At 42.8% G+C, this 27,305-nt stretch overlaps 1 protein-coding gene across 5 annotated transcripts in view; it reads left to right on the top strand.

The window, feature by feature from the left end:
• The window catches only part of Astn2 (astrotactin 2), a 948,854-nt gene extending 922,464 nt beyond the window's left edge, over window positions 1-26,390 (top strand). For all 5 annotated transcript variants that reach the window (XM_028887868.1, XM_028887866.1, XM_028887865.1 and 2 more), the window contains 3 exons: window positions 9,038-9,138; window positions 10,730-10,913; window positions 25,504-26,390. In XM_028887868.1, coding sequence (XP_028743701.1) covers window positions 9,038-9,138; window positions 10,730-10,913; window positions 25,504-25,741 — 523 coding nt within the window. In that variant the 3' untranslated portion in view covers window positions 25,742-26,390. The remainder of the gene's footprint in view (window positions 1-9,037; window positions 9,139-10,729; window positions 10,914-25,503) is intronic.
• Window positions 26,391-27,305: the final 915 nt, after the last annotated feature.

Below are 27,305 nucleotides of genomic sequence, written 5' to 3'. Positions count from 1 at the left end.
TTTTAGTGTAGCTGCACCTGTCGGGGAGACTGGAAAGTCATGGCAGACAGGAGTGATCACCATACTGATGCTAGAGGTGGTTACCTCTACCTGAGCCTAGCACTGATGTTGGCTTTCAAAGTCAGCCTTCCTCTAGGATTCTTCCAGCTGGCTCTCTCACCGTTTCCCTGACTCCTTGCTTGTTTGTTTATGCTGCTGGAGTGATGTAAGGGAGTAAATGTTTGGGGAGTTGGCATTAAGAATTCAACCACAGGAGCTAAAAAGATAACATAGAGGCTAAGAGTGAGTCCTGCTCATCAAAGGACTTGAGTTCAGTTCTGAGCACCCATACATGGCAACCGAAAACCACCTGTTACTCCAGATTTAGGGACTCTCATTACTTCTTCTTTCCTCTGTGGGCACCCTCACTCATATGTACATACCCTGCCCCTCACAGACACACAGACACATAATTAAATAAATCTTCAAAATGTTATGGAATTTAATTATGTACTACTTCACATTTGTCCCAGCCCAGGGTTTACAGTCACTACCCAGATTGGGTTATTTTAAAGGCTGAAATATAGCAAGAGTCTTTACTACTAGGCTACTCAGACAGGGTCTCTGTGTCAGACATTAGAACTCAAATTTATAGTGGTAGAATATGTGGGCTATTAGCCTGACCTGGAAAATGGGAAGGTTGGGTTCTGGTGCCAGGGGTGAGAGGGATGCATAAGACAGAAGATGGGTCCATAGCAGTCTTTTCTTACACATTCTGTCATTTCACTTTAATATTCCAGAACTAAAGGAGAACAAAGGTATTTTACCTAGCAGTGAGTACTCAGCTTTGGGAAACGGGACACCTGAAAATCTGGCATCCACTCCAGACCTTTTATACAACAGTCTTCACATTCAAAGCTTGCACAAATCTATGCTACTCATTCAGAATCAGTCCTAAAAGTGAAGTTTAGGTCTTGAGCCAGCAGATGTGGTATTAGAAGCTAGAAAAGCTATGGCCTCAGACCAGTGGCCTGAATACTCTGAGCCTATGTGTAACCATGGGAATAATTTTTAACTCTGGGATCAAATGAAGGAATGTAAGCAAAGCCATTTCCTTAAATACTACTGGAATTCTCCATCAAGGTCTATAAATGTTCCCCTTGCGTCTAGGACCCAGAAGCACAGACTCTAGGATCTATGGTTGCTGTCAACCACTCTTGTTTGGCCTTCTAGTATGAAAGTGGCCATAGAAAACACTTTTTCTTTTTAAAGAAACTGTTTTCCATTAAAGCTTTATTTTAAAAAGTGGACAGCAACCCAAGTTTATCTTCAAATCGTGCTCTCCATGCTTACAGGTTGTCACAGTTACTATTGATGGCTTAACAAATGACCCCTGAACTTAGAAGCTTCGTATAGCTATTTTGTTCTGCACATGAATTCTGGAGTTCAGAACTTCAGTGCAGACACAAGTTGGGCTCTTTGTCTTTTATGAAATGTGGCACTTCAGGTATTAAGAATTCAGCTTATGGTGACTCAAGTCCTCAGGTTGAAATGATCTAAGTTTCTCAGGCCCCAAGATGACTAAGATTCATACATTCAACCTCTTCATGTAGATTGACTTTCCTTCTATTCTAGGGACAGCATTTAGATTTCTCATCGGAGGCCCAGGATTCTAAGAGAGATGTTTTAGTGAGCAGGAGGAAGGTTCGTAGCTTTGTACAACCAGACACAGGAGTCGCACAGCATCTCCACCATTTTGCCCTTCTGACCAAAGCACTCTTAAGGCAACTCCAAATCCTAGGTGAAACATCAATTACTGGATAGAACTTATTCCATCCTTGAAAATATTAATAATTTAAATACACACTTCATGCATGTTTAGTACATACCATATGCCAGGCCCTGCTTCAAGTATAGTTTCCCTCTGATGTGAAAACCATTGTTCATGATGAACAGAGAGGATACCATACATGCCTAATGTCTTAAGTATGATAATTTGTAGAACCAACATTTGAACCCAGGGTTCAGGTTCAGAGTCAGGTTCCAGAGCCCATTCTATCCCCCCCCCCCCCGTATACCCTGCTTCACTACCATCATGAGAATGAGACGCTCTTCTGACAGCATCCAATTGCAAACATTACTCCTCACATACTCCAGACGATGTGGGTACTACTAAAGGTGGCAAAGGAGAAAAGACATGATACAGTATTTTTTTCATAAGTATTCTAAACTGTGGTTCAGGAGATTGAATTCTAGCTTCCTTTTCATAACTCGTAAGGTTTAACTTTGGTTCTCAGCTTATAGACACAGAAACCAAAGTGTATTGGTAAAGTTGCTACTTGTCCAAGTAACTGGTGCAGCCCAGACTGAAAACTTGAATAATCTAATTTGCAAGCCCGTGCTTTTTGCAGGAGACTCCCATGAAGGACAATCTGGAAGGGATAACAACAACTCTATCTGAGAAGAAAATCTTCTGAATCTTGAATGTCAGATCTAACCCATCTTCTGAGGTTATATTGCCTCCATCCCTGACTGCAGAGCCTTGAGGCTGAGACTCAAAAAAGGGTAGTTAGGAGGGCCTGGAGTCCAGCTGCTCAGACCAGAACTGTCCTTGGAACTCTTGAGTTTCCCCCACCACCCCATTGTGCTGGGAAGGCAGGGAGTAAAGCCATGGCAATGGGGGTGGGGAGATAGAGGGCTGGGGGTGGAGAGGTGAAGGGGTGGGTGTGAGCTAATGGGAAGTTGTTTGCCAAAGCCTTGTCTGGGGAAGGAACATTTTATAAGACCAGGGCCTCTGGCCTGGAAACATCTGTTTCCCTTCAAATCAGCAAAGAGACTTTTGCCTCCCCAGAATGCCTAAATCATGCGGTGGCTGGGGAAGAGCAGGCGTTGGCTTTGAGACTTCAAACACATTCTCATGTACTCTAGGGGATGTGAGCCTGACATAGGCCTCTGGGACTCCCTCCCTGCTCTTACCCCCTGTCAGATTCGTGAGAAGCTCTCACCGCCAATTAACTTCTCAGTCTCATTCTCTCACCCCTGCTGCTAGGAGGTCCGGGGGTCTTGAATGGGACCTGCAACAGCTCCTTTTTCCACCCACCCACCTACCTCTGATCTCTAGGAGGGCTACTTCCCCCAGGTAGGTTTGAAATCAGAGCCTTGGACAGAAGCAAAATAATATCAGTGATAATAATACCAAGGGCTATTGTTCATTGATTGCTTAGCAGATGCTGGTTGTCGGGCCAGCATGCTCTCTGCCACTTTTGTTGTAAACCAGTTCCACCCTATGGCACATTTTAATGTTATGATTTCTGTTTTATAGGTGAGAAAGTTGTGATAAATCTTCACACATCCCATAAATGAGGAACTGTATATGAAAACCAAATTACCAACTTCCTTCTGCTATACCCTAGAACCCTGCCATCTAATCATCTTTTGTTCATTTCATAGATAGAAAAATTCATTTCCAGACAAGGGCTGTGGCTTTAGTAGCATAGATGGATGTCACTCACTCTGGCTAGTATTTGCTGATTGGGGAGGTACCAAGTGTAAATATTTACAGAGAGCGGCTGTGTCTGAAACACACAAACTTGTGGATAGAGAAATGTGCAGACCCTGCATCTTTTTGGAAGGATAAGAAACAGGTTTCCTGCAAGAGATGAAGTTTGAAGAATGTTTCATGGACAAGGAGAAGAGTGACTCAGCCAGAAGACTTAACAGCTACGAAGACAAAAAGGTGGCATCCGCCTCCTGGATCAGTCAGCTGTAGTGACTGTGGACACTGGAGGAAGAAGACCCAGAGGGGCTGGGGTCTTTATGTGAATGTAGTGACTGTGGACACCGGAGGAGGACCCAGAGGGTCTTTATCTGAATTTAGTGACTGTGGACATTGGAGGAAGAAGACCCAGAGGGTCTTTATGTGAATGTAGTGACTGTGGACACTGAAGGAAGAAGACTCAGAGGGGCTGGGGTCTTTATGTGAATGTAGTAACTGTGGACACCGAAGGAGGACCCAGAGGGTCTTTATCTGAATGTAGTGACTGTGGACACTGGTGTAATTCATTTCTCATCTCAGCCCTGCTTTTGCCATCTATGAAGTGAGGATTCGAAGCTACAGGATGGAGCTCCAGGGTTTCCATCCGCTGTATTATTGGGCTTCACTCTGCTTCACAGGGAGCATAGGAGAACCAAACAGAGTGTGGGGGATACCTTACTAATCCCTGAGAACCAAAAGTCTGACTATGTGCCTGGATATCAGCCCCTCCATATCAGGTTCCACCACTTTCCCCCTGTCACTAAGACTGCCCCAGCCCCTGCCTGATTTTCTAACAGATTTCAGATGTGTCTGTGGGGCAGTTTTCCAATTACAGCCGATACAAGCAGAAAGCTCATGGCCTTATGACTTTTGACCCAGACCTGTGAGGTTGATACCTTCCTTTTTCTCTCCCATTCCCTGCCCCACCACTCTGACACACACATCAAACAGGGTGGCCTAAGGCCCCCCTCTATTTGGTACTTTTTCTGACATATTTAGTTACTGTGATTGCAAAAGCCAAAACTACACTTTAAGGATCAAAGATTAAATCATGCTTATTATGACATCTCATTCAGTCTTTTTTTTTTTTTTTGGTTTTTCGAGACAGGGTTTCTCTATGTAGCTTTGCGCCTATCCTGGAACTCGCTTTGGAGACCAGGCTGGCCTTGAACTCACAGAAATATGCCTGGCTCTGCCTTCCGAGTGCTGGGATTAAAGGCATGCACCACCACCACCCCGGCCTCATTCAGTCTTGATCCTCAACCTGTGTCACCATATTTTACAAGTGAGAGATCTGAGAGTCTGGGATGGTAACACAGCTTCCTAAAGAATTCTCCACATGCAAATGGAAAATGTAAGGTTTCTACCCACCTTTCACTCTTCAGGATAGATTTGGGGTAGGGTGGGATATATCTCAGTGGTCTAGCACTAACCTATCATATGCAAGACCTGGCTTCAATTGCCAGCACTGCAAAAAGGCAAAACAACCCTAAGACTGTGGTGATATAGTGTGTACCCTAATAAAGTTTGCCTGAGGATCAGAGGCCAGAGCCAGCTACTAGATTAGACACAGAGGTCAGGCAGTGGTGGCATACACCTTTAATCCCAGCACTTAAGATCTCATGCCTTTGCTTGGGAAGCACACACTCCTTTAATCCCAGGAAGTAATATGGTAGGGTAGAGAAAGGTATAGAAGGCACGAGGAAACAGGAACTCACTCTCTTAGGCTGAGGATTTCGAAGAAGTAAGAACTAGTGGCTGGCTGTTCTGCTTCTCTGATCTTTCAGCTTTCACCCTGATATCTAGCTCTGGGTTTTTTATTAAAAGATGATCTAATTATGTAAGATTACTTCCCCAGTATGGTATTATTAATGCTGCTTGAAGAAGCAGAAAAAACAGAAGCACCACGGAAACATAAATGGCCAATGAGAAAGAAGCCTTAAACATCTTCTGAATCCTTCTGTCTTGAGGCTTCTAGTGTATTCCAAGCACTCCCTACAACTTTCTATTTGTTCTTCAGTTGCAATATATCTTCTATTCATGTTCAAATAAAATACTTTTCAAAAAAATATGTGTTCTAGCACAAATAAGTATTGTATCCATGGTCTTTATAAAAATCTGCAACTGCAAGCCATTCTTCATGCCTCATTCCCTATAACCCTGGAGATAACCATATGCTGTAAAATTTTCTCCATTCTGTGGATGGGGAAACTGCAAGTGAGGAATGAGATGCAGTTTTTTCATGTTCACTGATTTATACGAACATTGAGTGACTTGTGCTGTGTTAAATGATGCAAACAGCCATGCTGAAGTGCGCACTTGCTGGAGCTCCAGCTGTGACTGGAGTCCTAGCTTCAGCAGCTTCCAGACAAGCTGCTGTGCAGATGGAAGGACTTACCTGGTGTTTTCCAATACAGTGCTTTCCTTTTGACTTTGCCAATTGCCTATTCTCACTGTCCTCAATTTCCTTCTTTTTTTCCTCTTTCTTCCTTTTGTGAAGAAGGTTTTCTTTTGTTGTTGTTATTACTGGTTTTTTTTTTTTGAGGGGGGGAGGGGATTGTTTATTTGTTTTAGGGTTGTTTTTGTTTTGTTTTTACAACGCTTTTGCTATACAACTGAGGATAACCTCAGTGTCACAATCTAGACCAGGTTAGCTTTGAACCCCAAATCTTCCTGCCTCAGCCTCCAAAGTATTATAATTATTTTTGTATGTCAGCATATCTAGCTTTAGGGTTTCTTCTTTATCTTATCCTTGCCCCTCTACATGGCTTTCCAGAGAACACTGAACCTGAGGACAAGTGAGTCTACCTGTCATTGACACTTGGTACACAGAGATAAAGTAGGCTCTGATAGGAATTCCAACCACTCCCCCATGGTCCTACATGCCCGACGGGATACCTAGTCATCTCTGCCTAGTCATTTCTGGGTCATATGTCCTGTGTAACCTATGTCCCATGGCTGTGTGGTCACGTAATCGTGTGGATGTGACCATGTGTTCTATGCACATGTGTGGAATAGCCATGTGGGCTTGTGTGCATAGGTGGGCTCTGGCCTTTAAAAGGCAGGCCCCATGTTCTGCCCCTCCCCTGCCCTCTTTCTCACACGTGTCCTTCCACAGGCCTGATCACATCTATCCCTTTCTCCTTGTCGTGATAAAACTCTTGTTAGTGGATTCAATTGTGTTTTGTGACTTTTCCTTGGGGGTAAGAGCGCCACTGAAAAACCATCAGGCTCAAAGACATAAAATGATTTGCCCAAAGACACAGTGCAAGGGTCAGAACTAGAATAAAACCACGTCTGGTCATCTCTAACACCAGGATCCTTTCTCTGTCTTCACCTTTCTTTATACTGAGAAGCTCCTACTCCCTGACCCTTGAATGCAAACAACCTTGAGACTTGAGGTCATGGAGTGTCAAAGCTGGGAGGGCCTAGGTAAATTACCAAGTCCAGACTGGTTTAGCCAGTGAATGTTGGAACTGGAGGCGAACAGAGTCACTCAGAGCAAGAAGGTCTAGGCTACAACAGATCACAGGCTTGCCTCTTTCACTCTCGAAGCCTGTGGCTCTGTACAGATTGCTTATTATTTTACCTTAGATCTCCTCTCCTGAAACAGGATAATTATAAGGATGATTATTTGAGAATGGTTTCCTAAGATTAGAAAAATACCTGAGATGGCACCATCTCAGCATAGCTGGGGTTCCACAAGTCTAGCTAGTTGGAATTTTATCTGTATATGGTTGGTATCTGAAGTGAGAACCCACGGGAGTCTGGTCAATGCCATTTGGCTGAATGGGTCGAATTCCTACAACAGATATCCGCAGATCTGGGTCCAAAAGACAGCAATTGGCAGCAATTTCATTCATGGACTTTGGAGTCAAACAAATCTAAGTTTGAATTGTCAGTCCCAGTAATCACGGTGTGATTCTGGGCAAGGTGCCTTTCCTTTCTGAGTCTCAAGTATACATTAAAGAGGGTAATTGTATGTCTCCTTTAGAATTGCTTGGTGAGTTAAACTGTTTAGCTCAGTGATTGAAGCATATCAAGGTCTTAGTTTATGATAATAAATTTGTGCAAGGAATGTATATTTATTAAGTGCCCAATATGCATAGTCAATTGGGACTGACTGTTCTGCAGCTTCATAGTCAGGGCACTAAGTCCATTTTATAACATGAGCTCAGTTGGGGTGCTGAGTAAGTAAGAATGGAAATAGGGGAAGTAGAAATCAGGCTTTTCTACTTAACCGAGGGAACCCTCTATTCACTTCATACATCTGCCTGTGCTCCTGGTAGAGATGGGTGCTAGGACAGCACTTCTCTTCTTGCTATCCCTGGTCTCTATGCTGTACCTTCTCTGGAGAGTATTGTCTTCTCCTTCCTTAGACTTTGTGTAAGCTACAGTGCTCAGAGACCTGAAGAGAGTAAGGGCCATAGGACCTCCTCAATGTTCAGAGATGCTTCTCTCAAAGGAACTCTGTTCTCTGAATCCACCAGGTCTGATGTCACCAATCTCTCTAGCTAAGCCCACAGGCTGAGTTGAGTCCCACCTAGGTAGCATTGAGCTTCAGATGAAATGAGAAGGTGGGGACATGCCTTGTAGTTAGAATAATTACCAAATTTCTTGTCACAGCTCCCAATATCCTCCCCTCTCAGTTGGCTTCACCTTGGCCATACCAGCGGCCTCTTCCTCCGCCTGTTCTTTCTCTCCTCGGGGCCTTTGCATGTACAAGGATTCCTTTATAGTTCTTGTGCATTTACCGAGCTTGCAATGTTCTTCTCCCGATGTTCCACCCAAGCATTGCTTCTTTCTCAACGGCCAGGTCTTAGCTAACATTTTCTTACTTAGAAAGACATCCAGGGACTATCCTCTCCCAAACGCTCATGCATCCTACGTTGCCACTTGTTCTTTTCCATTGAATCCTGCTGCATTTTTTCATCACATTTGCCATCATTTGGTTGTTCTGTTGTGGATTTTGTTGTTTTAGCTTTTGATTAATGTTATGCACAATCTCTTGTTCCAGAAGTTTGGTCTAAAATAATTCCCAGGAAACAGTTAGTGCTTAGTAAGTAATTTTAAAATGAATGAACAAGTGAATGAATGAATGAACATGTAAATGAGGATATTCATCCAGAAGTCTATCATTGAGGCTCACTTCTTATACCCTAGATTTAGACTGTTTGGATCCAGACCTCTATTCTGCTTTCAATAACAATGAATCCAAGAAAAGATATACATTCTAAGGTTTAGCATCCTCATTGTGAAAGATGGTTCATGGTATGTCTCTGCCTTTTGGGTTTGCCTAATTGCAAATTAGGAGACTAACTGCGAAGTGCCCAGCAGGCCTTTAGCGCCTGATATGTGCTTTGTAATTTTATAATTATCATTATTTTAAAAATAATTTTCCAGCAGCTTAGGCAGCCCTGAGTTCTTTGGAACATTCCCTGTGGCCGTGTTTTTTTGTTTTTCCTTTCAGCTCTCAGACCCTTCTGGAAGGTCTCACTCTGGTGTTATCTTGTTGTGTTACAGGTTTACTCTGTATGCTGTGGACACTCGAGGGAGGCACTCAGAGCTCAGCACAGTGACTCTGAGGACAGCTTGTCCACTGGTGGATGACAATAAAGCAGAAGGTAAGTCACTCATCTCTGCCTTTATCAGGGAAGTTCTGCCTTTTCCCTATCTACATTCTGTACCCAAAGTCACTAACCACCACAGAGAGAGGAGGGGTGGGGCGGTCAGAACTAAGGAGCAGTCAGAACATAAAATTAAATTAATCATAATAAGGAAGGAACAAATTGAGATGGACTACTAACATCTTTGCTGGTGGTCAGACTTGCTCAACCATAGGCAAGAAATGGTAAGGATAAGGGCCTGTATCTAGCCGTAGGAGCTTACCAATGACTTTTACTGAAGCCAGAGCTGGCAAGTCAGTGACACCTTGAAGACTAATCTTTTTGCACCCCTGGTGACATTATCTTGTCACAGCACACTGTCCCATTCTACGAAATAGGAAGTAGCCTCTGAACCTTCAACCCTGGACAACCACTGGTGTCTGTCAGTCAGATTTAACATACAAAATTAAACTTGTTTTTGTTTTGTTTTTAGCCTCCCCTGATCTATGAAGGTGAAAACATTAGATAAGCACATCTGAAACTAATACAATAGTCAGTCAAACTGACCACATACTCAGACAGCATGTAGATACAGCTTCTAGATCTAGACTGTCAAACAATGATGGTAGCCACAGGTCCTAGTGCCTTACATTGGGCAGACATTTCCCCAATGACCTGGTCCAGTCAATGTAGTAGAGGTAAGTTTGTAACCTTTGGAACTTCTCATTGTTGATGGAGAGACACACGCTTTTATTGACTTAGCAAAGAGCTTAGTAATATTGTTTTATGTGCTACTGGATAAGAGGGGCTAATGGGCTCCTGAGCCTCAAGACAATGGGATTTGTGATGTTTTCTGGATAGTTCCAATATCATTTTAAAACAATGGATACGCTGTTGAAAAAATGGAGTAGAAAATAGTACAAATTAGGTGCCTTTCTCATTCTAACTCCAAGTGCCTTAGATTCTCTTGAGGTCAACTAATGCTAATAACAAAGTGAAGACACATACAGACTTTGAACAGAGCCTTCAGAGCTGAGGGGATGTACCATCTACTCATGATTCATTTAAGTCACATTGGTTAGTGGAGTCTGGGGGAGTGAGAATGGCCCTAAATGACAAGATGAAGCATCTGGACTTCCTTCATAAGGTTGTTGAACACAGATCTATTTAACCTGACTGCAGAAACACATTGGGAACACTTGAGATGTGAGACAGAAGGAAGACATCGAGAGAAGGCAAGAATTTATTGGAGCCTTCGCATTTCTTTGGAGTTTTAGTTAAATCCTTAACACAGTGCTATTACCTCTAATTAAGCTTAGACTTTGAGGGCTAACTTTCTGTCAGGCTCTACGTTGACCACTTTGCACTTATTTCCTAACTTAGTTCTTCCAGTACACCCCTAGAGGAGTCATCCTTATCCTTAGTTACACATAGGAAAACTGGACTCAACTAGTCGATGACATATTTTAGGTGGAATGGAGATTCTTCTATCCCCAGGGACCACTCAAGTGAAACCCCGTCCAGCTATGCCTTGCTTTTTGTGAAGCAGGTGTCCATCACCCCTTTTGCCTTTACCGTCAGTGATGTGCTCTTGCTTCTCCCCCATCAGAGATAGCAGACAAGATCTACAATCTCTACAATGGTTACACCAGCGGCAAGGAACAGCAAACTGCTTACAACACACTGATGGAGGTCTCTGCCTCCATGCTCTTCCGAGTCCAGCACCACTACAACTCCCACTACGAAAAGTTTGGTGACTTTGTCTGGAGGAGTGAGGATGAGCTAGGACCCAGGTATGGATTTAGGAGTGTGGGTGGTGGACCAAATGCTTTTTGCCTCTCATTGATTTTCCCAGACCTTCTCTCCCTACCCTGACAGGGGCTGTGTCAAATAAAGAAAGGTGGGTGGTGATGAACACAGTCATGTCAGGATAAAGGTTGGGAAGCAGGAAGAGATGGCTGCTTACTGGAAATGGGTTTCACTAAAATAACACTGTATCTTCTTGTAAGGGAAAACCAGTGCTAGCCGCCCTTAACAGAAAAGTTACCCTAATCACTAATAAAATAACTCAAGATACTAGAACAACAAAAATGGAACAGAAGAAGCATATTGTTCAATTCTAGAAGAGCATGAAACTGCCTTGTGAAAATATTTTCAAAAGAAGTGTCAAGGACAGAACAGGAAGTTGGGTGGGTAAGGATGTAGAAAGAATCTAGGGAGAGTTGGGGAACAGGAAGAATTTGATCAAAATACATTGTATAAAAATTAATTTTAAAAAAGGCACAGCATCTTTCAACCAAGATCACTTTTAAAAGCAATTTTTTAAAGCAAATTTTAAATTTGAGGGAGGGAAGGGAATGAAGGAGGAGATCTAAGCACTTTTTCAAATCTGGCTCACTGCTGTTCAAATGAAATCTGGGATTTTCCTGAGTACCAATCTAAATCCTTTCCCCTGCCCCACAAGAATTCTTTCTAAACCTTTGGGGAGCACAATGTTGGGAGGCACTAAAGGATTTCTGAGCATTTGGGGCAAAAGGTTTAACAGCAGGAAAGGAGAGACCAGCAGGGGCCAAATCTTGAATGTCCTTGAAGTGGGCTCCAGGAGTTCAGATTATCTCCTTGGGGTAATGGGCAGCTTTCCAAGTGTTTTTACACTGGGGTGTGAGGGCAGCATTATCAGATCTCACAGGGAGAAGAATACCTCAGACTGCAGTCGGAAGCAAGGAGCACAGGAGGTGAGGCCACCAGGAAGCTCTGAGTAGTGAGCCCTTCTACAGGCTGCTGAGGTAGCAGCCCCAGGGTGCCCGTGCAGTATTCTCAGAAAGGCATCAAGTAGCATTGGAGAGAAATGTGTGACTTTCTGAAATACTTAGTGGGTAGTAGTAGTCCATGCTTTGAAAAGCTTCAAAATGTCCCCCACAGGATAATTGTTCCCACATCTCAGTGGTCAAGAAGTGGAAATCCCACGTGGTTTAAGTGAATTTCCTAGAGTTACACATGGTGGCTAAAGCTGCCTGGAACTCTCATGCTGAGATGAATTTGAGGCCATTCTGGAATGCTAGGAGATTTGATGAACACTTGTTCAAAGGATAAAAAAAAGATCTCTCCCTGCAGTGGGTCTTATCAGTTCTGTTGGGCCCCTGAGTGCAACTTTCTTCCTTTCACATGAAAAGAAGTTTCTTTAGATAAAAGCTAAAGGAAGATTGGTCAGCAGCAGTCCACAGTCTCGGATGAAAACCATGTGAATCACCTCAGTGCTATCTTACCCATGGACATAGCAAAAGACATTCAGCTTTATTGGGCTTTCCCACAGGACTCAGAGAGTTTGGGTAGAAACAAAACCAGAGCCCCACGCCTCTCTTTATAACTTGATAGCATCCTTTATGACCCTCTAAGACATAAATTTTCCAGGAAGGCCTTCTAGCTGCCCATAGAGGAAGGCTACTTATTTGGTAATGGGCAGTGATAATCAGCCAACCTTCAGACACCCGGTCCCCAGCCACTGTCTGTAGCCCCTACACATGTCTCCCAGCTTCCTGAGACTGCTCTAGTGACCCACACTGGCATGTCAGCAAGAGTCAAAGGGCACCCGCCTTTTTCTGTCCTTTAGCTAGCTTGTTTATAAGATGATCAGGGTAAACTAACACAGTAGCATTCTCAGCTTCTCTCTCTCTCTCTCTCTCTCTCTCTCTCTCTCTCTCTCTCTCTCTCTCTCTCTCACACACACACACACACACACACACACACACACACACACGAGTGGAATTATTTTCCTAAATGAGTATCCTGCAGTACCCCAGGTCTTAACTAGAATGGCACTCCCTCAGATATTCTAAAATCCCCACCCTGTTACTATATGCCAACCTTGTGTTTTCATTCTCTATCTTGCACTCACTCGTTGCAGTATCCTATTGGTTTCTGTGCTTGCTAATGTATCACCTTTCCTCTCCACTACAAAGTAAGTGATGCATGCTCGGTTAGTGATCTTTTGCGCCTTATTCACTCTTGAGAGTAGATGCTAAATTATTAGCCACTGGTTAATTGGATAGTGGAATGAGTCCATGAGTATATACACAGATGATTTAGGATTCATTCTGATACAGCCCATCCTCCAAATATCTGCTGCGTATTTCCACACTCATTAAACCTCAAGTGTCCCTTAATCCTCTCTATGCTCTCAAGGATGTATACATTCCATTTGGAAATAATGGCATCCAGAACTCTAAGGTCAAAAGAATGAAGTGACCTTCTAGATATTAAAGGACTTGAGACTTCTCTTCATTCACCGATGTACAGATGCATTTTACGTGATAACTTCTCAGGCCCTTTGCTGAGGGCTGGAAATGAGTGAATAAAGCTGCTCAAGCTCGGTACATAGTTTAGCATCTAGAGAAGAAAATACTGTCAGCAGACAATTACAGTGGAGCATACTACAAGAAGCATTCTGTGAAGAAGTAGAATGAAAGAATGCGCGCAGCAGAGGGTCCCAAATGTTAATGTGTATCGGGTTAAAATTCCTGTCTACTCAGTAGACTGGGAGGAACCTCAGAGTCTGCATTTTGAACACACTATCAGGTGATGCCAGTTTTGCTGGTTTAAAAATGCCTGAGAGTGACAAGGGTTTAGGTCTAGGCAGATAGAGCAGGGAATGCAGACCCAAACCCCGAGGAGAATCCCTGCCACCGAAAGGGACGCTAATGGTTAAAAATCAAAGAATGAACAGCCTGCCAGGTGCAAGGGGGATGGGGTGTTTTCATCAGGAGAAACCCAGTGCAAAAAAATGAGAGTAGTGGTGAGGTAAGAGATATATACTGTAGTCAGGAACTATAAATATCACTGAAACAGAGAGTTCAAGGTGAGAGAGTAAAGGGGCGGGGAGGGAGAGGGGTGAAAAAACCAAGGATGGAGAGTTTAACTAGGGTCAGATCTTGATGGCTTTTGTGAAGTCCTACTCAGAAGTTTGTTCTTTACCCCAGAAGTTACATAAAGGCTTTTAAAAGAGCAATTTGAATAAATTTGTTCTGCCTCTCCAGGGTTAGCAAGTGTGCAGAACCAACCTGTAAAGGAGAGGGGGCAAGACACTTGTCTGGGCCAGGAGCCCCAGGTTCATGTCCTATTTTGCCACCTATTTTACTGTAAGACCTGGAATCAGTTCTACCTCCATTCTGGACCTCATTTGTAATACAAAGGGGCTTAACTCTAAAGTCTCCTCCAGCTGGTGCCAAGGAACCAGAAAACCCTGAAGGACACAGAAACCAGAAAATGAAGACAACATGAATGTCATTTCACCTCGAGCCTGACATCCTGTTTCTGCAGACCCAGGATGACTGGGGAGAAAAAGAGCTTTTCCCAAGAGTTGACACAAGATGAACCCTGTTCGAATTCTCTTGGTCTATATCATCTCCAACCCCAAATGTTTTCAACTCCTTCCTCGGTCTGGGTTTGCATGCCCCCATAAAATTTAGTGACAAAAGGACATCTCTTACCTTGGCCTAATAAATCTATCAAGCTCGTTTTCCCCAGAGCCTGGTTCTCATGACAACTATAGGTTACTGCTAACAGCTGCTCAAAGAAGACCCGCTGACACCCAGCTGTCCCACCATAAGGTTCCTATTAGGAGACTTGAAAAGCTGAGCTCATAGGTGACCAGGAACCAGAATTTTCTCGGCTTAGAGCATCCTTGACCACTCTTGAGCTTCACAGTACTTTCAGTTACGTTTGGTCAAATGAAAGGGTAATAGGAGGAGAGGAAACTGAAAAGATCTGGTTTCAGAGAAATTGGTCTATCTGAGCTAGAAATGATTGATTGATTTTGTCAGCCATGTTAACTTCTATGGAAGACATTGCTAACAGATCACAGAGTTATCACAGGCTTGGCTCAACCTGAGATCTTTCTCAACCTTAAAAGACAAAGGTACCTGCCTCATCTGAGAAGAGCTGGCACAACCATCACCGGACCCTTAGGGAGAGTAAGTGAACCTAGAAACATACACTAGAGTCTTCCAAGATCATACTGACTCCTTCAAGAAATGAACTCTTTGCCAAGTTTCATGGGCCAGGCCTTGTAGTGCATCCTTGTAATATCAGCACCTAGGAAGCTGATACAGGGAGATTTCAAGTCTGTGTCCACTGTGGCCAACAAAACATAAAGTATTGTGGTTTAAATTGGAAGTGCCCTCTGTGGCTTATACGTTTGAACACTTGGTCCCTAAGTTGGTGGTGTTGGAGCAGGCTGTGGAACCATTCAGAGGTACAGCCTGGCTGGAGGGAGTAGTTGCTGGAAGCAGCAGGCTTTGAAAGTTAATAGCCTTTTCCCCACTTCCTGCTCACTCTCCTTCTGCTTCCTGTGTGTGATAGAGATGTGAACTCTTAGCTTCCTGCTCCTATTCCAGTGCTTTCCCACCATTACGGACTCCAAGCCTTTGGAGCTGTCAGCCACATAAACTGTTCCTTAAGTTGCTTTTGGCAATGGCAATTTTATCACAGTAACAGAAAATAACTGATATACATAGAGAGGCCCCATGTAGAAGAAAAAAGAAATGAAGAAAATGGATCCCATGCTTTCTTATGAGAAAACACAGAGGAGAACCAAGCAATGTAAACGTTCTTTTAACACGTTTTCTCCAATTATTAACATGTTGAGAATGTGCATCTACTGAAAATGCTGACATTCTTTTGGGGCAAGAGGTTGAGGCTAAATTTTGACTGAGGATTTTTGAAAATATTTCTCATGAACTATTAAGAAGCCATTTCAGCATGATTTTATTACTCCAGTTGACCACACAAGCTCAATATATGTTAGTGCACTCATGTTTTCCAAGTAGAAATACTGTTATTTCATTCCAATATAAGTATAACTTATTTAACAGCATACAAACCATACAGAGGTATACAAAATAAAGAAGTAGAAATTTTGTAAGTATGAATACTGTCATTCCAGACCGACTTCAGAAGTAAGATAATTGACTGTATATAACTTTCTATAGACAGATGTGAATATAGACACATATATTTCTGGGAAAGGGGAATAGACATGGGTTTCATGATATCTACATTTGCGACCATGTCTTCATATCTGATCTATGCTGTGTTTACCAAACATGCATGCCATCATCTGCTTACTTATACTTTAGCAATACACTTGCTGAGAGTCTTCCCATTGACACATATCTAAATGTGGTTTTAGATGAAGTCCTATGATCGGGGAGCTGTAAGAATGTATACCACAGTATTCCAGTTCCCTATTATATACTAACTAGCTATCTTTGCTATTATAGATGAATTTGCACAAACCACCTGCCCATTTGTCTAACTCCTGCCTTGGGTCCACATGATGTACTTGTGCTACTTCATTGCCTTTACTGCCCCTTGCTAGAAAATTGAGATGTTTTGAGAACTGAGGACTGAAAATTTCCTCCATTTGTGTCAATTTGTATGTATTAATCCATTCTTCTTGCAACAGGGAAATGTTAGCTGAGCAACTATTATGGACCTGGCCATTTACATATCACTCACTTTCTGAACAGTAGATTGGTAATTAAGCAACAGAGAAGCCTTCTGGATATGTAAATTGTTCAAGGTCACATGAGTCAAAGTCCCAATTCAAAATACAGTCTTGCAATGTCAAACTGGCATCCTGTTCTGTGTGACACATTGTATTCCAAAATGTGCACACAACTGGGAGGGGATATACTATGCTACTGAACAGAGAAGTAGAATGTGTCAGTAACAAAGGGAAAGCCTAGCAGAGGTAGCTGGGAAGCTTTGGGAGATGTCCTGCAGATGGAATTTCCTAATGACCTTGAGGCATGAAAAGAGCCTCACAGAATGTGGTCTTCTCCTCTCTGGAGTGCAGTGTTTCAGTGAGTGTGTCACACTAGGTGCCCTCGTGAACTGCTTCTCAAAGGCACACTGGATGGCATTTCCCTGTAAATCAAGGCACCTTCCTTTCACTGACAACACACAAGTAGGGACTTGGGGCGATAACTCAGTACCTAGGATACTTGCTGCACAGGAAGAAAATATGAGGACAAGTTTGGAGTTTGGATCCTAACAGGGACTATGGGGGTCCAGCTCCTCAATAGCCCTCTTCCAGGGTCCAGGAAGAATCTACAACCAGCTGATAATCTAATCTTTGATTATATTAAGTGAATCTATGTACATGAAACTCTTTAGTTCATATGCTTCATTTTTCTGAGTCAGTTTTCTTTCTACACAGCTTCTTTTCTGTTCTTATACTTAGCTCCTCTCTGTCCCTTCTCCTCCTGTCCTCTCATAACTCTAATTCTTTTTCATCTCCATCATCTTCATCCTCATTCTTCTCCATTGTAGTTCCTTCCCCTCTTTCTCCTGGAACCTGTCTGTCTTACCGGCAGCCTGACCCTTACCATACCAAGCAAAGCTCCCAAGCTCCCTACCTGAGCTGTGATAACCAGCTTCATTTGCAATCCAAATGGTGAGGAAATAGAGGAGGTCAGGTCAGATAAGGCCTACAATAAGTCAGAAAGGGAATTTATGTGCTCAAAATATATTCTTATAAGTGGTTAGGTGAAACATTACTAGTCTATCATAAATGTACTCAAATACAATCTTACAGGTGGTTAGGTAAAGGAGTCTATAAGTCACTGAAATAAAATTGACTCTATTTTCCTATGCTGCCATATACTGGCAGGGTGGAGTAACTCTGCTTGGAGCTAGGAAGGCTGCCTTATAGCTACATTGCACCTGGTATGCAAAAAGCCCTTTTGTTCTGAGTCAGTTGCTCTGGAATGCCATTTGGGCTGTGAGAGAAAGGAGGGTCTGAGCTTCATTTGCACAAGAAATAAAGCTATACACCTAGCTGTCCCCTAGGTGGTGTTTCCAGAAGGGTGTTTACCTTAAGTCAGGAGACTGTTTGCTGCTATACCCTAGAATGCTTGAGAAATATATTAGATAAATACACTGTTAGGAGTTCTTGGAAACATACATATCATACAAGAAAATCATTGCAGGAAACAGCTAATATATATACAAAAGCTAAATTATCACCAAGACCCCTTAAGCCATGGCTTGACCTTTGGAAAAATCCTTGACCTTTCTAAGTAGTAGCTTTTGTGATAGTAGCTAGATTCTATTACATTTTCCTGTGGCTTGCAGCAGGATCCCAGCACTTATGTAAATACTGGGTAAGTGAGATGGCATGCATAAAATTCTGTCATTCCTAAGGCAATGGCAAAGGATCCCCAGAGTAAACTGGCTAGGCATGCTAGCCATGTCATGTGAGCTCTGGGGTTAAACGGAGAGAGTCTACCTCAATGAATATGGTCGAGAGTGACTAAGGAAGACTTTCCCTGTAAACCTTGAGCTTACATACAAATATACATGCATGCACACACACACATACATGCATGTACACACAAAGATATACATGCAACACCCACACCTGTATACATGTAGCTACACATATGTGCACCACACATATATGCATGAAATACACATACATACCTGTATACATATAGTTACACATGCTTGTTCCACATACATATACATGGAAAACACACACACACACCACATATACACACAAAAAAAAATTACAAGAAATACTCACTCAATTCTGGCTATAGGCAGGCACTTTTGTAAATGAAATTAATGTGGTCACCTGTGTTGTGCCCAGATCGTGACCCCCAGAGAGACCACCAAAGACGAGCAAGCCGGAATGCAAAAGCAAGGTTTAATCGTGGATATCCAAATGCAATACAAGCCTAGGCAGGGACTTCGTCCAACAGATCCAACACAGTGGAGGCTGGAGGAAGCACCCACCTGTCTGCAAGCTCAGTTTTTAAAGGGAAAAGTCACAAGGTTACATCATTTAGGGGGTGCTAGTACAGGTACAATTCTGATTGGCTCGCTTGTAGGAATTCCAGAAATCACAATTCAGTTTTCCTTCTAAGGAAGTAGTTGCCCACCACCATTTTTCATTGGCTGCCCCCAGATGGGGGCATCTGGTGATTATACAGTCACTATGGAAACTAGGGTTGGGACATTCTATGGTCAAGCAGTTGCCTAGGGGGCCAGGCAGAGGACATTCCATAGTCCGGCAGCCATTACCTCCTGACTACTTTGTGACTCTGTACTTTTACACTTCCTGGTTTCTGGAATCTGAACTGACTGGTTTCAGTAACTAATGGCCTATTCCTAAAAGGAGAAATCTTAGGCCTTAGTTTTAGGGTGAAAGCATTTTGGTCTTATTTCTAAGATGGCTCATTTTGGTCTCACACCTGCAGTGAGGGGGAGCCCATGACCATATTAAAAAAATCACATTAATCTTATAAGACTCAAGTTCTAAGGATGTTTAAAAAATAACTATTACAGTGACATTGTTAGGAGGATGTTTTCTTTGTAACACTTGGTGTCTTGCAGCAGAGACATGAGACAAATCATGTATTTGTCACTGGCTCATTTTTACCACCCATAGAATGGGAATTGAACATAGACTCTGGTGTTGTGATGAGTGTTGATGTTAGATGGTCTGACATATAGTGGCCACTCCATCCCCATGCTCAGCTCTTTGCCCACTTGCCTGCACTTGCTAAAACAGCACAGTTTCCTGATTGCCTCTCTTCCCCTCTCCTCCTGCCCTGAGTTCAGAAGGCTAGCTTGTCAGAAGTCCTCCAACATCTCAGTCTGACTACAGTTTATTGATGTCATCTGTTCCTTTTACCAGAACAAGTCTGTTTCCTCCAGCTGTGGCCCAGCCAGGGCAAAGTGAATGGAGACTTTATCTACTTTAATCTGCCCTCTTCAATTCTGAAAATTTCTTTCAGCCTTGACGTGCATGCCCTTGACTCTCATTAACTTAGTATTACCTAACCCGGAGACATTTAAGATCAACTTGAGAGGTAGGGAGGAAAAAGAGGGGCCTGGATCAATGACTAATTGGGTAGTAGTGTTGGAAATAGAATGTCCATCAAAGGTTCTGCAATTTCCAGAGAGCTGGTAGCTAGGTCTAACTCCTGACTCCTTCATTAGTCACCTTTCCCAATTCTTTCTGCTAATACAATAGAAATTAATCTTCTTCCTTCATCTCTTGCCTCCTATCTCAGCAGACATCTGTCCCAACTCCAGCGAGGGATATTTCATTTCTTGTCCTTGCAAAACATGGTCCCTCTGAACTAGGATTCCCCTCCTGGGAATGCTTGAAGCATATCTGATCTTTGATTTATGGTTCTCCATAGCCTAGATCTTATTACCTAGAACTCTGGCCTTTGGTGTCTTTTGCTCATCCTTGTCTTTGGGCACCTCCAACACATCTGTACCTGCTCTATTCCCAGTATCCTCTGTTGTCTAAATGCAAAGTTTGATTTGGTGGCTGCTACATGCTTGCTTGTGCTGGGTTCCTATCCCTGCAGATTCAGTATCCTGAATCCTGCTTTTCTAGTGGTGAAACTGAGGATAAAAGAACTGGAATGGGTTCTAAGGTCCAGCTTTTCTCCCATCAATACCACTCTAGTGTGTGTCTAACATTTACTTAGAGCCAAGCAAGCACCTGTGCTGTCTCATCTGCCACTATCACTATTGCCATTTCTACTTGACAGCTGTGGAAAGTAATGAGTCTTGTTGAAGAATTTCCTCATAATCCACATAGCTGTTAAATAATCGACCTAGAACTTGAATTGCGGATGCTAGAACTAATGACTTTGCATCAACTCCATACCATCAGGAGTACTGTTCTGAATTTATTCACTATTAACAGAAGTCATTCCTTTAATATAACTTCCTCATACCAAAGCTCCATTTTCCCATCTTTACAGAGGGAGGCTTTGAATAATTGAATTCTATAATTCTTTCTGAGGAAATAGCCAGGCTTTGGGAGGCAAAGCATTTAGGCATGTTGGGAAAAAAATGCTCTTTCCAGACTCATGTTGTCATTTGTTGTTTATATTTATGACTGCCTGGACCAGCCAATGGCTCTCCATTGCCTAGAGAATAAAATAAAAATCCATGAGTATTCCATGAGGGAAATCTAGATGATCTTGTCTCGGCTGTGGCCTCCCATACATTCTTTCCACCATCCATTTTAATCAACAGCTAGTTTATGTCTCTCATTTATCTGAAGCCTATGTTCCATCATTGACCACACAGCTTTGCCATTACACCCTTTGAGAAGACCTTTCTGAGCCTCTTCCCCAGCTGATGATTACGTACTCCTCTTACATATTCACATAGTATATATCCTCATGTTTTCCATTCATAACTACTGCTCCTCAGTGAGAAACTGCTACTATCTCTGTCAGCCTCCTGCAATATTGACACTTAGAGTTCAGCCAGATCAAACCTATCCCCACTGCCTGATTGACAAACAATATCTAAGAACACCATAATGATGGTGTTAGCTATGATGGTGGTGGCAGAGATGGCCATGGCTGTGCTGGTAGTCACAGTGAAGACATTTTCTAACATATACCACATGCTTTCTATCCTAAGCCTATTGTGTTATAGCTTTCAGGGATTTACATGTGTTAGTTAATTAACTTAAGACCTACTATAATCATATGAAGTGAGCCATCTGATGTTCCTTTTTTGGTAGTTGAGAAGTCAGAACAGGTAGCTTTTCACCAGCTCAGAGAAAATTCAAACCAGTGTCTCTAAGTACAATAATGGGAAATAGCTAATGCCCAGATGCACTCCCAGGCTGGCTTCTGGGTGTCAGTCTTACCTTCCACTACTCGATTTCCAAAGCTGCCAAAAACATTTTTAAATAAACAAGATCCCATTCAGTTACATTTTCAGTTTAAAGTTTAGAGAGGCTGAGTACAGATATGAATGGGGCCTGATACAAAATTGTTCATGTAAAACATTTTATGACTTTTTGTGATTTTTTTTCCATTGTAACTCCATTGGGTGGTTCTTGTGTGTGAACTGTACGAATGATAATGTTGTATCCCATTAAAACATTGATTTATCTACTTAATTTGACAAGGGAAATTGGGGGTGAATATGATCAAAATACATTGTATACATGTTTGAAATTCTCAAAGAATAAATTTAAAATAAATATTTTTAATGTTTGATTTTAAACTCCTCACTTACCTGCAAAACAGCTCTATAACCAAAAGTAGCACATGTGGAAAGTTTAACATAGATTCGTGATCCCTTTTCCATTATACTTATTTGTTTATTTGTTTTTTGAGACAGAATCACATGTGTTTGATGTGACCTCAAATTCACTGTATAGCCAAGGCATGGCCTTGGGTGCCTGATCCTCCTGCTTCTGCTTTGAGGATGCTAGGATTCGAGGCCCATGCCGCTCTGCTGGGCATGTGCATTGCTGAAGACTGAATCCAGGAATTCATGCATGCTGCACACACATTCTGCCAACTGAGCTACAGCCACAGCATTTCCATGTTTTTAATTTTTGAAACAATATGTTATAGAGAGAGAGTTATTCACACCGCATAGGTAAGACAAGGAAACTGAGGCACAGTGGTGAACCGACTTGCTGACTGTCACCTAGTTAACAGGTGGCTGAGCTGGGGTTTAAACCACTATTACTGGAAACATTAGCGATAACACTGGGACATGGATAGTAAGCCAACATCCTCTTTCCTTCCTAGCGCTTCAGGGCTGTCGACCCGCCCCCAGAACCCTGTGAGCAAGCACTGTGTTGTAGCTGAAAATCCCCAGGACTTTTATGCATTCCTCTATCTCTATCGTTGCCACTGCTGCCTGCCAAGCTTTCTCTTCTGCATCCAACAGTCAACACAAACTCCTCTTCCACTAGGAAGCTTTCTTACGCAACCCCAGCCCCACTCTGCTGCACGCTCTATAGTCCCGCTAGACTCCCGTGTGCTCCTACAGTGCTGTGACTTACTTTATAACTCCTCGCTCTTGGCTCCTCTGTCACCGTCTCCCCCTGTCTGGCTTTTCTCATAGAATCTACTGAATGAAAGCTTGGCTAGAAAATATTCTCAACTAACAAGCATGAATTTACTTTATTTCCTTTAACTTCCCATACCCCCTTTTTGATGAAAGCAGGTTTAGAGATGACAGGTAAATTTCTCAAGAATGTAGAACCATTAAAAAACAGAACAAGAGGATTAGAGACAGATGGCTTAGCGGATATAAATGCCACACAAAGCCTGGTATTCTGAGTTCAGATACCTGCGACTCATATAAAAATCCAAAAGAGAGGTGAGTGTTTGTAGTCCCTGAATGCTAACGGCAAAATGGGAGCAAGCTAGAGAATCTTCCAGAAGCTCTCTGGGCATCTAAACTGGTATATGCAGCACAGCAGGGAAATAAGAGAGACTGTAGCTCAAAAAAAAAAAAAAAAAAAAAAGGAAAGTAAGGACCAAGTTCCAAGGTTGTCCTCAGACCTCCATTGTATACCATGGTGTGTGCTCACCTCACACATAAACATGTACACACAGAAATATTGTATAAACACATATACACATGTAAATAAATACTTTTAAAAAGATAAGAGCAGAGGGACAAGAGAGACAGCTCAGGGATTAAGAGCACATGTTGCTCTTTCAGAGGATCTGGGTTCCATTTCCAGAACATACATGGTGACTCAAAAACATCTCTAGTACCAGCTCCAGAAGATTCATGTTCTCTTCTGACATCTTTGGGAACCAAGCATGTATGTGGTACCATGCATACATACAAGCAGGCAAAGAACTCATGCACATAAAATAAAGTACATAAATCTGAAAAGTAAACAATAAAAAATAAGAATAGAGTAGGACTTCAAACAAGGAATGATGAGAAATACACTCCTCAGGCTCATCATAGGGGTAGGAGGGAGAAGAGAAAAGCCTGTGGAGAGAGTGTGATCATAAAATAGTGAATTCTTGGCTTCTCATAAAATATTCCACACAAGTGGTGAACTATACAAAGAGGACTCTTTGAAAAGCACCTCATAAATCATGTCCACGAAATGTAATACACAAGTCCAGTTCTTTTTCAACCACCACACAGGTGCCTAACATAGCCTCCAATTTGTGGGGTCTGTGTTTTAAAATGCCTTCTCTCCCAGGGTCTCAAGGGGTCATAGAAAATGGAGAGACAGAGACAGAGACATAGAGACACAGAGACAGACTTTCCTCAGCCCCCAGCACCCCTGGGTATCTTAAAGATGCCAGATGCAGATAAATAAGAGTTTCATGTGTAGCATGATCTGGGAAAGAAGCCTTTCTTTTCTTCTCTAAGCTTCTGTTTCTACATCCTTGATGAGAATAGGACAGGCTAGATAAGTCTGTGGTCCTTAAGAGGTCCCTTGAAAGGATATTTGGAAATGTCAGGAACCAATTTCATTGTCCTGACAGATGTGTGGTGCTCTTTCCACCTCATGGGCTGAATCCCAAGGATGGTGACCAGCATCTGACATGACTGTCCCTATAAGAAAGAATGACTAGTAGTACTGTTAAGAAATCTTGGACTAGGGGATCTCACAGATCTCCCCTAGCTCAGACTCTGCAGCCAGCAATCTCTACTGCTGAAAGAAGATCCCAGGTAGGTTCCAAATGGTGATCACCACTCAGAATGACTTTTACTTAGATCAATATTCAGTTTAAACTTGGTCCTGACACATCATAATAGTGATGTATTGGAAGCATACTCCTTGCCAGACACTGGGCCTGCCTCATCTGCACTCTCAGAAGCAACTTATGAGGGCAAGGCAGTCAGCCCTAGTCAAGAGACAGGGTGGAAGACTAAAGAGAAGTTTTCATTTGCGGACATTCATAGTTAGGCTTCGATGAAAGAGACAGCACAGGGGGCGTGGTCGCCAAACATCATGACAGGGAACAGGTGCATGGGACTGACAGAAACAAAAAGCAGACAGTTGGAGAAGGGCTGGATTTGAGAGATCAACCTAATATTTGACCTTAGTCAAATTGTTTTATTTTTCTGAGTATGGTTTCCTCACTTCTTAACTGGGAGTCAAACAAACAAAAACAACAGTCAGGAGTAATATGAATATTTGATAAAAATGTAGAAGTTTTTAAACATATGTGAGATACATATTCAATGAATATGCAGCACATGGTGTCAAATTCCAATTATCAGTTTCTGTGAATATTTTTGTCATTACTATAATAATGTCTGTTGATCAGAGCTCCAAGGCTGGTATTATGCCACAAATCACAATGCAAGTCAATGCAATTGAAAAAGATAAATCTAAGGTCATCCTTCTGGGAATGGAGGGAGGCTTCAGTCCTCAGCTAGAGTCTTGAATGTCAAAGGAGAACACTCATCACAGTTCCAGGTAACTCTTGAGTAGTTAAAATTTGTTGGAAGTGGTAAGAAAATATAGCTTGGGTAAGACGTCGTCCAACATCTGTTGACCCCAGTTATGACCCCTTCTGACTCCCCCTGTTTCTGTCTCTCTGTGCCCTGTAGGAAGGCACACCTGATCCTGCGGCGGTTGGAGAGGGTCAGCAGCCATTGTTCTAGTCTCTTGCGAAGCGCCTACATTCAGAGCCGTGTGGATACCATACCCTATCTCTTCTGCCGCAGTGAGGAGGTCCGGCCCGCAGGAATGGTGTGGTACAGCATCCTCAAGGACACCAAAATCACATGCGAGGAGAAGATGGTGTCCATGGCCCGAAACACGTATGGGGAGACCAAAGGCCGGTGAGGGAGGGTACAACCCTCCTAGAGCACAGAGACGCTCTTAGGGGGAGCACTGCTTTCATGGATCCTGGGGCCTGGGTGGGCTGGGGGACAGTTGAAGGGCCTGGCACAAGACACTTGCCAGCAAGGCCAAAGCAAACTGTTTCTCCGTGGACAGACAGCAGAGAACTTTGTAACCAATGGAATTATTCATTTTTTTCTCTTTTATTTTTTCTAAGATATTATTTGACTCTATCAAATGTCTCTCCTTTTTAAATCTTTTCTTATGGATGGAAGTCATTGTGGAAGCAACAGCTTTCAGGCGGAGACCAAGTAGCCTTTCCTCTTCTTCCTCCCTTTTGCCATGGACCCCTGGAAGGAGGCCTGTGGAGAGACAATTTGACTACTTCAACATTAGCAAGGATGCCCTAGAACCGTTGCAGCAAGGAAGCTTGGGTCTTTAGGCCTTCTCCCTCCCTCCTTTTCCTCCTCACCTTTCTTCCTCCTCTTCTCCCTCTCCTTTCTCCTCTCTCTCTCTCTCTCTCTCTCTCTCTCTCTCTCTCTCTCTCTCTCTCTCTTCCTGGACACTATTGAGTTTGCTGGCCCACTGCTTCTTTCTGCTCCCTGTGGGTCTCTACAGGACTTTCTGTGCATTAAAATTCCTATTGTCTCTCTTTTTGCTTGGGTGATGTTTCTTACCAATGAATTATTATTGGTGGAAGTATTAAGGCAACTCCACATAGTTAAAAGAGAGGTTTATTTTGTGGGGTAACTTACAAGTAAAGGGATAGGTTACAGGGTCCGGGAAAGTTGAAGTGCAGTCCAGTGGTGTTCTCTGGAGAACTCTGCTCCGCTCAGTCTACCTCCAGCATCCAGGATCCAGGAACCAAGAGAGCCGGCACATCCGGGATTTGGGGTCTTAAGCACTCCTATCTTGGCCCCACCTTGTAGGTGTGACAGTTAACGGAAGCCTCAATGGGGGTGGCACTTTCAGGTCAAAGCTGGAACAGCTACCCACTACAAAGTATGTTTAAGGAACCTCTGTCTATTCGTTAAACAAACATTGATTTTTGAGATACTGTATGGAAGGCACAGGATGAACAAAAAAGAGAAGTTATCTGTCCTGTAGGAACCTGTAGTCTAGTGGTTACTGTAGAGCAATTTAGTATAGTGTCAGGCTGGGCTGGGAATGAGTGAATGCTTTCTATAGACATGTCTGGGTCATAAGACATTCTGGAGGAGTTAGAAAGTGCTTGCTTGAAAATGCAATAGCTTATCCCACAGAGTGAGGAGGAAAAGGGCAGACAAAAGTGAGAAAGGTAGGATATGCTCCAGGGAGAGGCAAGGCCATGGCAAAGGTGGGGGAAAACAAAATCTAGCTTGTTAAAGGGCCAAACAAGATTTTATTGAGTGTAGACAATACTAAATTTAGCACGAGCACAAGGAGAGCATTGTTTACTGGATCACAAATAACTTATCAGTGGCCACACTATTGAAAAAAATAATAGCCTCTCCCCCAGTGCCTATAACTCCCATAATCTCCCAGTGAGGAGTGAGGCCTCATGAGCCCCTTATTCTTACATGACGAA

Source organism: Peromyscus leucopus, chromosome 2 (assembly GCF_004664715.2).
Source record: "Peromyscus leucopus breed LL Stock chromosome 2, UCI_PerLeu_2.1, whole genome shotgun sequence".
In the NCBI taxonomy this organism is placed as follows: domain Eukaryota; kingdom Metazoa; phylum Chordata; class Mammalia; order Rodentia; family Cricetidae; genus Peromyscus; species Peromyscus leucopus.
The sequence above is the reverse complement of the archived record's forward strand: the minus strand, read 5'-3'. Positions and strand labels throughout refer to the sequence as shown.